General features: G+C 34.4%; 1 protein-coding gene across 1 annotated transcript in view; it reads left to right on the forward strand.

Moving 5' to 3' along the window:
- Nucleotides 1–4,425, forward strand: part of LOC150107642 (zinc finger and BTB domain-containing protein 40-like) — a 247,421-nt gene extending 242,996 nt beyond the window's left edge. Inside the window, exon 6 of the mRNA XM_090392150.1 lies at nt 4,115–4,425. Coding sequence (XP_090248276.1) covers nt 4,115–4,425 — 311 coding nt within the window. The remainder of the gene's footprint in view (nt 1–4,114) is intronic.
- The last annotated feature ends 9,027 nt before the right edge of the window (nt 4,426–13,452 follow it).

Below are 13,452 nucleotides of genomic sequence, written 5' to 3' on the forward strand. Positions count from 1 at the left end.
GATATTTGCCATTATTATTGGGCAGCCTTCTGAGGGGATGGTGCAGAACATCAGTAGAGTGGAAGTGACGGAGGCCATGAAGAGGATGAGGAATGGAAAATCGGTGGGCCCCGACAGAATTCCAGTGGAGGCATGGAAGGCACTGGGGGAAGAGGGGATTGACCTGCTGTGGGACCTGTTCGTGAAAGTTTGCCAATAGGAAAATATACCTGAGGAATAGAGGGAGAGTACTCTTGTCCCCATCTACAAGGGTAAAGGGGATGCACAAGACTGTAAAAATTACAGAGGAATAAAGTTGATGTCCCACACAATGAAGATCCTAGAAAGGGTTCTTGATGATAGATTGAGGAAGGAGGTGGAGATTGCAAAGGAACAATTTGGCTTCATGCCTGGTAGATCAACAACAGATGCTATCTTTGGGTTACGGCAGATGATGGAAAAATATCGAGAGAAACAAAGGGAGCTACATCTGGTATTTATTGATCTGGAGAAAGCATACTATAGAGTGCCAAGGCAAGAAGTCTGGAGGTGTCTGAGGGAGAAGAAGGTGCCGGAGAAATATGTCAGGTTGGTGCGGGAAATGTACAGAAATGTGAAGACAAGTGTTCGGACCTGTTTGCGACAGACAGAAAGTTTTCAAGTAACAGTTGGCTTGCATCAAGGGTCAGCATTAAGTCCGTTTCTGTTTAATATTGTGATGGAGGTTGTAACAGAGGAGGTGAAAGAAGATGCACCTTGGACAATGTTGTATGCAGATGACATCTTGTTGTGTGTAGATTCAAGAGAAGAAGCGGGAACTAAACTGGAAAGATGGAGAAAAGTACTGGAAGAGAGAGGTATGAGACTGAGCAGAAGTAAGACAGAGTATATGTGTTGCGCAGTCAGCGGCCACCAGCAGACAGATCTGCAGCTGAAAGGAAATGTCATCAGGAAGGTGAGAGACTTTAGATACTTAGGTTCAACAGTGGAAGAAGATGGAGGAGCTGAGAAGGAAGTGGGATGCAGGATACAAGCGGGTTGGAGGAACTGGAGGGAGATGGCTGGAGTGTTATGCGATAAGAGGGTGCCAATCAATCTGAAAGGCAAAATTTATAGGACAGTAGTGAGGCCAGCTATGACATATGCTATAGAAACTGTAGCGCTGAGGAAAAATAACATCAGCAGGATGGAAGTAGCAGAGATGAGAATGCTTAGGTGGATGTGCAGTGTGACCAGAAAGGATCGTCTGAGAAATGACTATGTCAGGGGAACAGTGAAAGTTACGAACTTAGGAGCAAAAATACAGGAGGCAAGGTTGAGATGGTTTGGTCATGTGATGAGGAGGGAGGACGAATATGTGGGACGAAGGGTCATGCAGATGGATGTGCAAGGAAGATGGAAGCGTGGGCGGCCAAAGAAGAGATGGAGGGAGCTGGTAGAAGAGGACTTGAAGATGAAGAACTTGGATGTGGTGACAGCCCAAGACAGGAAGGTGTGGAGGAGACTCATTACAAACAGTGACCCCACTTAAGTGGGAGAAGCTGCAGAAGAAGAAGAAGAATTAGCGTTGCTCTTTTCTCCAAATTTTCCTAAAATATTTTTGCATGTCTCGCAATCATTTCCTACTCTGCTATTTAGATCCCCAACAAGGACCAACTTTTCCTTTTTCATTGTGTCAGTTGTTTTTTCTAAAGCCTCAAAAAATTCCTCCACTTCTACCTTAGTAGAACCTTCTGTGGGACCATAGGCACAAATAAGTCTCATTGTCCAATTCCCCATTCTCATATTTGCCCACATTACTCTACTTGAGACTGCCTGCCATTCAAGAAGATTAGCCTTGTATTTTGTGTTGAATACTATGGCTACTCCTTCTTTTCCTTGATTGTCATTGCCTGGATATAACATTTTGTATTTATTGCTCAGAAAGATCTCACCAGTTTTTATCTTTTTTGTTTCAGTCACCCCTATTATGTCGATCTGGTACTTATCTAATTCCTCAGCTAGCTACATTTCTTTGCCATTCAGGCTTCTTATGTTGATAGTACCGATCTTTAACTCTGGTGATGTTGAGCTGGGGTGTGTTTTCAGATTTGTTATATATATATATAGGTGTGTGTGTGTGTGTGCATAAAATTGATAAAAATAGAAAAAATAATCCTTAGCCCAACCATGATAAAAAATGTCCTATAGGTTTGCAAATAACCTTTTGAGTGGAAACAACATAAAAAATAAAATAAAATAATAATAAAAAAACTTTGATTAACTATTATCCTACCTAATTTTGCATCATTTGCAAACATTAAATTAAATTTGCAAACAACTAAATATCTCCCTTCAAATTCTTTCCTATATCATTTATGTACAAAATAAACAGCAGTGGTCCAAGCACAGACTCCTGCAGCACATCACTGGTCACCTGCCTTCACCTGGATTCTGTTCCTCCTTATTCTACTGTCCATCAGCCACCTTTATATCCATATTGTCAGTGATCAGTTTATCAGTGTATTTCATCCTAGTGATGGAAACCTCAGTTGAAGCTGGAGTGTAGAGGGTATAGCAGAGGAGGGACTGATGGTAAGTAAGCAGGAAGTGTATGAGTAATTAAGCAAACTTGATAAGGCAATAGGATTTGACAGTATATTCATCACATTTTGAGGAAATGCTCTAACGAATTAATGGCACCTTTGGCACAACTATTTAACATGAGTCTTGCAACAGGATGAATCCCAAAGGAATGGAAGGTAGGAAAAATTGTTTTGCTTCACAAATGGGGAGAGATAAGACTAAGGGTATACAAATTATAGGCCACTTTGTATGTCTGGGGTTGTTGTTAAGGTATTAGAGAAGTTCGTGAAGAGTAGGATTCAGAAGTGGGTTGATAATGAGTATTCTTTATGATGGTTAGTATGGATTTGTTAGAGGAAGGTCATGTTTCACAATTTGCTTACACATTACAACAAGGTGACAAATTCACTCGATAAAGCATATGCATATACGGTGGTGTACTTGGATTTTTCAAAGGCCTTTGATAGACTGTCATGCAATAAGCTAGTAGCTAAACTAAAACAGATGGAAATAGATAACAGAATAGTAAGTTGAATACCTGATTTGCTGTCAGACAGGTATTGGCAGGTTGTATGTGGTGGAGTGATATCCCAAAAGAGGAAAATCAAAAGAGGAGTGCCACAAGGATCTGTTTTGGTACCATTATTTTTAACTTGTACATTAATGACCTTGGAACTGGAATTGTGCAGCTGTTTGCTGATGATGCAAAGTTGGGAAGGCTATGAACAGTAGAGCAGACATTGTGACCTTACAGGAGGATCTGAATAGACTATGTGAGTGGAGTTATCAATTTAATATTGCAAAATGCAAGGTCTTGAAATTTGGTAGGCAAGGTTGGGATGCAGAGTATTCAATTAATGGAGAAATTTTGAAGGAAGTGATGAGAGATCTAGGAGTGATAGTGGACAGAGACTTGAAGTTTAGTGGTTATGTTGCTAAAATTGTAAGAACATTCCAACGGATTATGGTGATAATAAGGAGGACATTGACATGCAGAAACAAAGAGGTTATGGTTCCCTTATATAAGGCTTTGATCATGCCACAAATGGACTGCTGTGCACAGATTTGGTTGAATGGCTTTCAAAGAGATGAGGATATATTGAAAGGTCCAGAGAAGGTTTACCAAGTTACTGTCATGTCTATGGAATGTCAGAATTGAGAGAATGCAATTTACAAAGACTAGTGAATAAAAGAATAAGAGGGGGGGAGATATGGCTGAGACATATAAGTTGGTGAGGGGTTGTTACCAGATTAATGTGGATAAGATATTTTTTATCTTTATGTATTTATTTGTCACTTCTAAATTTCATGAATTCATCTTTACTGTTGTCTTAAATGAGAAAACAAAACTTAGTGACCTAGTCCTTTTGAAACATATAGTAATTTATCCACTGGAAGTCTAAATTTAAATTATACTGACTAAAAGGTTTATTAGTTGCTAATTGTTACGTATCTATTTATAATAGCCTGGTATATATGATATCAATAATTTGTTCTCATTCAAAAGTGAGAGAACTCTGGATATGTTTTAGAATTATGAATTTCACTTTTTTTTTTCTTTCCCTGATAGGACTTCTTCACCATATGGAACATTTAAGAATGGACCCTAAGCATCAGTTTGCAGCTCAGTATGTCCTTAGTAGGGCAGCTGCTGAAAGGAGGGAAAAAGAAGCAACTTCTACTTCATCTGCAGGTGGAGCAAGTACTTCTGGTATGGCTGCTATGGTTAGTGGAAACACCAGTATTAGTTCTGTTACAGGAAATGGTAGCACAAACAGTGAAACATCTGGGACTTCAGTTGCCAATCCTCCTCCCCCTCCCCCAGCTGTACAAGTGCTTCCAGTTGTACCATCCCTTAGCTCTCAACAGCATCCTCAGTAGCCCTTGCATCTAAGAGGTTATAGAAAGTGCTGTTAAATTTTATGAATTACAAACCTTGCACCCAAGGCAATTAACATTTATTCTTTTAATCAATACAACATCTAAATGACCCAATGTGTTTTGTCTTACTTCTAGTGCCTTGGGTGAAGGGTAAAACAGGGTTTTATGTAATGATGATGCCACTCATTGTGTGCATAGTAAAGAGTAGTCCAGACTGTATGCATGCCTAAGTTCAGCTTCAGCTGTGATAAGACAAAAAATGTGTAGCTACTGAGGTAAATGCTGCACTTTGGTTAATGTAATGTAGATGGACATTAAGCTCATTCTTTGATAATGAACTGGAAGTATGAGCTTTGCAAGACAATGCATGTTTCTTGTCCAAGTGTCTTTGTGAAGTAGTGTTGTTGGATATTACCAATAGCACTCTAAACATTGTCATCTTTGTGAGGTAGCATTTTCTTTATCACATTTTACACTCTTGCTTTTTATATACATTGATACCAATGTTCTTTGTAAAAATTGATGTGCATTTTGTAAAGTGAAATGGCTGAAATTACATCTATTACTGTACACATAAATGTATATTATACAATTCATTAGAACTGCGTGCTTCATTATAACAATCAAACTGGAAGTCACAGAAACTTATGAAACATTGAATTTATTCAAACAATAAACAGTGTCATATATATGTGTGTACATATTTATTTATATTTCCATATAAAGTATTCAGTGTAACATCTAAAATATGAAATGAAGCACGCATTTCCTTGTCTGTAAAATTTCTTCATTACAGAATATTTCCAAGGTTCTGGTTAGTAAAATTCACTAAATGGTTTATGCATTTCAAAAACATCAAGTTGCCAAACAGTAGCCTTGAACTATTTCCACTTCATCCCCAAGATCTCAAAATCTATAGATTCACATTTCTTTTTTTATCTGTCACAGTGTATTTCCTAAAAAATGTTTTGTTTATTGGCTTGTCTTTGTTGTATTTTAGTGTATCATTGACATCATCTCTTCATCTGAAATAAATTATGTTATTTGTAAGTTATTTACTACCTTTGATTATTATTCCAATTTTATGATTGCTTTATTTGTCTTTTGAATTTCTAGTCTCTCTCTGATATATAAAATATACAAAAAAAAAAAAAATGCAGCTGGATGGATAATCAATAGAAATATCAAATTATCAAACTTGTTGTCAACAATAATTCTTATTTGTCATTTTCATATAGTTAAAACTGAAATGTACTTTTAAAATGTTTCTACTTTGTTAGTTTTCTGCTTTTTTTTTTTTTTTTTTTTTTTTTATAACTTTAACAGAAGGCATAAATCTTTAGGGAAAAAAATTTTATTTTTCAATTTTATATGAGTAAACTGACACTTATTCATGAGAAGTTTTCTGAGAAAATTCATGAGAAAATTTCTCATTTTATCTGTTTCAAAAAACTTCTGTTTTTATAAAAAAAAAATTAAAACTGATGAACTCACTGTGTTATTCGCTCTCTAAAGAAATATGCTTTAAGTAGAAACAGTTCTTTGCATATTGAGAAAACCTTGAGACAGAAATATTAGATTCCTTTCTAGAGGGGATGGGGATCATTGACTAAAAAAATGGCAGTTTTCTGCATCTTTGCAAAGTGGGGGAGAGAGAGAGAGAGAGAGAGAGAAAAGCTTCATTTCATAAACAGCTGCATCTTAGCAGTCAGCAGGCAAAAATGGTCAAGAAGTAAATCAGGATGTTGTATAACTCACCTCCCTCGCTCGCTCCCCCCCCCCTATTTCTGTTCCCCATGTCCCAAAAAAGTGATATAAAATTAAGTACATTCAGAGTTTTAACATTCTGTATTTAATGGGAACAAAAGTAATCTTGAGATGCAATGAGAAGTAGTTTGTCTTCCTGTTATTACCAGTCATATACAGTATCTAGAAAGAAAAAGTAGTTAATATTCTGAGTAGAAATCTTTACATGCTGTAGATTTTTAAGCATGCCATATGCAGCTCTTCTGCACCCAATACACTTCATGAATAGCAGATAACTTATGTCTATTATTCATTTCTACATGTTTTTTTTGCAAAATTCCAAAATCATTTTGTGTCTTGAGATACAATCAGAAGTATTTTGTCTTACTGTTACCACCATAGATTTAGAGATAGAGGTGTTCTGGCCCTAAATTTCTATAAGAAAATTAAGGTGTGGGGAATTCAATTAAATCTATTTTCTAAAAATCATAAAGTTATCAGAATATAAATTAAATATGCCTTTAAGTAAGGGGTTAAGTCGTTTTTACTATAATTTAAAAAGTATTCTATTATTAATATATTTCTTCTTAATATATTTTTTAGAAAACTTTTATATATTTTCATACTTAATGTATGAAAAATTAGCTAGAAAAGCTAGCTTTTTTTTTTTAAAAAAAAAGTAAGTTTTTATTATTATTATTTATCTGCATTTTATTTACAAGTTATTTGCACTTGAGATGCCTATAAGTAAGAAAATAGATTTACATACTTCAAATTAACTAGAATGGAATTTGAAAATTTTGTAATCAGAAGAATTAAAGACAAACATCAGTGATGGTGTGTGTTAGGCTACCCAATACAAAAATGGACTTATCTTGCACATTCTCTTTTTAACTAAGTAACAGTTCATATGCATGTGGCTGCTATAATATCAGACTTGTTATTTCTGACATGTAATTCTTTGATCATGATCGTTATATAAGATTGCCTAGTGATATGCAGTGCTGTAAGGCTGGAAAGTCAGACAAATGATATTTGATAGATTTCTGTTTCATTCAGTATTTTTTTTCTCCAAAACACGCTATATTTGCTAAGTAAGAAATCTGCTAATATATTGGAATATATTTGTATGTATTCTATGTTACTTTTTAAAAAAAACTTCCTAGTTTTTAAGCTCTTCTTGATTATTATTTCTATGACTATAGCATAAAAATCAGTAACAGTAAGTGATAACTTAGCTATTACCCACCTAATCAGCCATTATTGGGTTTTAACAGTATAGTTTTGTCATGTTAGCAGGATGGCCTGACCTCTTTCTTCTAGAAATACAAAACTACAATCAGAAATCTATAACTTTGTAATAAGAGCCAGTATATGTAAAAATAAAAACAGTAAAAAATAAGCACAGAAATATGATTCAGTTCCAAATAGTAATTGTGTTAGAAAATAAAATAAATAAATTATAAAATCTAAAAAATAATAAAGTAAAAGTAATTATGATTAGTATCAGTAGTGGTTGTTTAAGCAAATAATTGAACTAAGTTAAACTGGTAAAGTTGTTTACCCTTGTGTTTGAAATAAAGTAAGCATGTTTATTTTAGTTTTATTTTTTTGGGGACTTCCAAGGGATTAGATACAGTAAAGCCTTATGATAGAGAATGTTTATTATTACTACAGTATTAATAATCTAAGACAAACTTTTTTATCACAGCTAAATTAGCAACTTTGCCCACCACAACAAATTACTGAAGAGTCTCAACTGAAGTATGGTTTTAAGAAATTTCTTATGTTTAAAGAGATATTGGTTGAGCTAAATAAATATTCTACATGTGCACACACAAACTTCACCAGCACATTGTGTTTAATCACTTTTTTTTTACTGCATTGTCTCTCTCTTTTGCTGATTACTTATATATACTACAACAGGTAGCTTCTTGATAAAAAAAAAAAAAAAAAAAAATGGTGTTATGCATATAAAATAAAGCTTAATAATTAAAAAACTAGAACTAATAAAATGCATGCTTGTTGGATATACAACTCTATTACTAATCTCTAGATTCTCTGGAAGACATATTAAATGTTTTGGCTACATGCATCTTGCAAGGCATTTGTTAAAATTCACTATAGCAAACTGTCCACCATAATAAATTGTTCCTATAATCCCTATGAATTCTCTAGTAAGAGTTTACTGTATTACTATGTGATGCCTTCAAGGAGTCCAAGGACTCACTGCAGGTCTGCACACCACTCTACACAACCCATGGTCTCCTATAGCCACCTGTTATCATCATCTCTTAAAATTTTGTATATGAAAATATGCATATTTTCAATCATTTCATAATTATTCTGTTTCCTTATTATTTTACCTGTATTTAATAATTGAATGTAGAAAATCTCTCATACGGTTTGTTTGTTTGTTTTTTTATCTCCAGTCATTTGAGTGATCAGATATTTCTACTGACAGACAAAAATTTCACATATCAGAAAGCTGAAATTCTGAAATCCAAATGAATTACAAATTATCAGTAAGAATGATGGGAATGGATATGCAACTTGCCCACTGGTTTGCATCATCATCATCACCATCAAATTCCTGATGCATACCCTTAAAGATTGTACAGGATATTATCAAGCTACCTACATCATCTTTCTCTCTCTCTTTTTTTTTTTTTTTTTTTTTTTTTTTTACCATCCTGGCAATGGATACTTGATCTGTAATCTATCCTCTCCTCTTCTGTTTAAATGACCATTAATAATCTAGTACAAACTTTTTTTTTTCACAGCTGAATTAACAAACTTGCTCACTACAACAAATTACTGAAGCGTTCAAACTGAAGTAGAGTTTTGAGAAATTTCTTAAGTTTAAAAAATATTGGTTAAGCTAAATGAATGTTCTACACACACACACACACCTCAGCAGCACAATGTGTTTCAGCACTTTTTTTTTTTTTTTTTTGCACTGCATTATCTCTCTTTTATTTCTATTGATTACTTTCATACGCTAACAACAGATAGCTTCTGTTGATAAGAAATGTTGCTATAGCGTATAAAATAAAGCTTCTTTTATTTCCTCGTCGTTAATATGATACTGCCATTGATACTATCTGTTCACTTTCCTAATCTTTCTCAGCACTCTCATATCTGTGGCCTCCAGCCTTTGATCATATGTTTTATTTCTAACCCAGCTCTCAAATCCATAAGTTGAAATTTGTTTGAAGACTGTCTTGTATATAGCTAGTTTAGTGTTTTGACTTAATTTCTTTTTAATTTCACATAAATGTATTCACCTGACTCTTCCATACCAGCTTTGCTAATTCTGCTGTCTATTTCCTTATTTTGTCATTATTATCATCATCATCTGACCTCCATGGAGTCAGAGACTCATCATGGGAAGTACACTCTATTTCACACAATGCTCATCCAACCGTGCCTTAAACTGATTCAGTGTGTCTACATTCACAACACACTCAGGCAGTGCATTCCACTCACCAACCACTTTCCATGGGAAAAAAATCTCCTTACTCCTCTGCTCACCCTCCTTATACAGTTTCCAGCATTAGCTTCTTGTTCTACTCCCTTTCCCATTCTATGAAAAAAATCTTCCATGTCAACCTGATAACAACCCCTGACTAGCTTATATGTCTCAATCATAATCCCCCCCCCCTTCCTACTATTCATGAGACTCTGCAACTTATATTCCCTCAATCTGTCCTTGTACTCCACATTCTAAAGACCACTGACCACCTTTCTCTGGATCTTTTCCAACATATCCTTGTCACCACGAAAACCTGGCAACCAAATCTGTGCACAATAATCCATATGAGGCCTTATACAATGGCATCATAACCTCTCTCTCTGCATATCAGGGTCCTCCACGTCATTACCATTATCCAATGTGACATCTTCACAACTTGTGCGGTGTGGTCCCTGAATTTCAAGTTCTTGGTCACCATCACTCCTGGATCTCTCATCTCCTCTACTTCCTTTAAAGTTTCCCCCCATCAAATGTATACTTTGCATCCCATTGTTACTTACCAAATCTCAAAACCTTACACTTTGCAACATTAATTTGACAGTTTTACTTACCTGCCCATTCATGCAATCTATTGAAGTCCTTCTGTAAGGCCATAACATCCGCTTGACTCTGCATTGCTTTTCCCAATTTTGTATCATCTACAAACAGCTGCATATCACTAATTAAACCCATTCCACTATCATTAACATACAAATTGAACAACAATGATCCCAAAACTGTCCCCTGTGGTACACCATTAGTGACCTTCCTCTTTTGGGATATTGCACCCCCCCCCCCATACACAACTTTCTGATACCTATCTGACAGCCAGTCACTGATCCAACTCAGAAGTCTGTTATTCAATCCCATCTATTTCAGTTTATTTAATAGTTTGTCGTGTAGCAGTCTATCAGAAGCCTTTGCAAAATCCAAGTATATCACTGTATATGTATCTCCCCTGACCAAGGTATCTGTCACCTTGTTATAGTACATAAGCAAGTTAATAAAACATAATCTCTCTTTAACAAATGCATGCTGATAAATAACCACAGAGATTACTGCTGTTATCAACCCATTTCTGTATCCTACTTCTCACCAATCTCTCCAGTACCTTCACCACAACTCCAGATATACAGATTGGCCTGCAATTTGAAGCTGTAGCCTTATCACCACCTTTATTCAGTGGAACAATTTTACCCTCCTTCCACTCCCTTGGAACCAGTGCCATTGTAAGACTCATTAAACAGGCATGCAAATGCTACTGCCAATTCCCTGGAATATTCCCTTAAGATGTGTGTTGATATGTCATCAAATCCTATTGTCTTATTGACATCAAGGTTATTTATTTCCTCAAATACCTCCTGCTCACTCACAATTAAGCCATCCTCTCCTGTGTCCTCTACATTTTAAGTTCCTCATTATTCCATCCTGATCAGGATAAAACACTCTTATAAATTTATCACTTGAATACCTCAACAATGTCTTCTGCAGCGGTTATCATTCTACAGTTTCATCCATAATCTTCATCTTACCATAATCATTTTTCCTTCTGCTTTCTACATATTTAAAATCTTTCTAGGGACTTTCTTCTCCTGATTTGCTCATTTCTGCTCATAATGCACTTTTGTTTTCTTTACTAACTGAGTCACTCTCCTGGCTTGTTCTTTATACTCTTCATGTAACTGATTATTACCATTATTCATCTTGTACTGCCTCCAAAGTATCTTTTTCTTCCAGATTTCATGTTTAAGTTCCTCATTCATCCATTTTACACCTACTTTATTCAGCCTTTTAGTCTTCGGAATACATTCACACATTGATGCCGTTATGTATTCCTTTGCCATTTCCCAAACTGTCTCCTAAGCTTGTCATAATCACCAGCCTTATAATTCCACATATATCCTTTCCTCACAAAAGTCTGCATATGGCTAGCCACAACTCAGTTGATCACTTCATGATCACGCTTACCAACTGGAGGAAAGTGTGAAATCCCACTCACAATTACACCCTCTGATAAAATGATCAGATCTCAAATCTTCACTGAAAATTGTATCTAAATAACTGGATTGTTATTTAGGTTAATTAACATTGTTTTACTTGTTTATTATTTTCTCCATTTAGAATCCAGTTGATGTTTTCAATGTTTTTGCCTATTTTCATTGTCTTTTTCTTTTTATTGCTGATTTTCATACCACATTTATCACAGCAGTTATTCAGTTTAGTCTGGAATCCTGAAGATGGTTTGTATTAGCTACAATTTTTACATATAAAAGTTTTCTTTCTTTTGTTCTTTCTTCTTTTTTTTTCTTTGATGTTTTTTGCTTAAAATTATTCCTTTGTTAATAATTGTCTTGTTGAATTGGAGGTCCTTAGTTTATAAAATCCATAATGGTTTCTGTTGTTTGTACTTATCTTTAGCACTGTTTAAGAAAATTAATCACTAACATTTGCAGTAACATCCTTGAAATTTGTCATCCTCTTTTTAACTACTTGTTGGCCTTAAAAAAAATCTTCATACTTGAAGATACAAATGGATGCTTACATATTTCAGGGTGTGGTTGATGCAAAGAGATGTTTAAATGTTTTAATTAAATGTAAACATTTATGTTTTATCCCAGTTTTTAAAATTCCCAAGTTATAATTGTGATTTTGTACTTACAAGAATCCAGAGTAAACACATCAAAAATATATTAATTTTCAGCATTTTGTGAATTATTAGAGGAACATGTATTAATACGTGTTCCTCTGATACAACTATGGGGAGTTAGCATTGGAAGGTGTAGAAACATAATTGATAAACCCACTGTTATTAGAGGGATGGCAATTTGTTGGAATTGTCATTGGTAATTCACCCACACTCTAAATCTGTTAGGATACAGTAGATAATGGCCACTTCACAGTTCAGTTCCAAAGTCTGAATAAATTGTTCTTCCTTCATTTCTCACAATATATATATATGTGTATATATATATATATATATATATATACACATTTGCTACTGCAGTTTGCTTTTTTTGTAAAGAAAATATATGGAATTTGGTTCTTGGAAAGTGAAAAAAGACCTTCCCTTTTATGTATTTTTACCTATTTGTGTACTGGTGTGATATATATTGAGGAATTTCTTATGTGTGAGATTATCATTAGAGAAAATAATTTTAGTATAACTATCTGTAATGCCATAAATTTGTACAAAGAACCTGCATATTGATTTTTGTGATAATTTTAAAAGAGAATAACTTATTCTTAAGATTAAGGCATTTCTAAATCCTGTCTCTTTTGCTTTTAATAAAAAAAATGTTATTTTTTTATTAAAACATTTCATTGATTAATGTTTTCTGTCTAAAAAAAATGTACTTTTCAGGATTCCATATTCATTTATAAGCAACCGTATTCCTACATAATGTTCACTATGCTGAGTAACACTTCTACAAATTTTCTGACCATTGAAGTTTTGTCATTTTTGCTATTATTTATGACATTCAGATTAAAACTGATGTGCTGTCTTGATAAATCCCCTTTTGTATGATTATGAGATCCAGAGGCAAATATTCAGAGTGTGCGGTGCTCATCCACTGAATAGCAATATCATTGATATTATATATTTGCATTTATTCCCGTTAAAGACTCCCCTAATTGTTTCCAAACTTCGTGCGATTCCTAAAAGTAAACACAATACTAAAATATACTAATGTTTCATGAAGAGGATGCTTTTCATATTCATGTTAATATTCCAGGTGTGCATTCAAAATGCATACACACCTTTGAAA

The sequence above is a fragment of the Typopeltis vanoorti genome, chromosome 4 (assembly GCF_054136105.1).
Source record: "Typopeltis vanoorti isolate ZY-2024b chromosome 4, IOZ_Tvanoo_1.0, whole genome shotgun sequence".
NCBI lineage: Eukaryota > Metazoa > Arthropoda > Arachnida > Uropygi > Thelyphonidae > Typopeltis > Typopeltis vanoorti.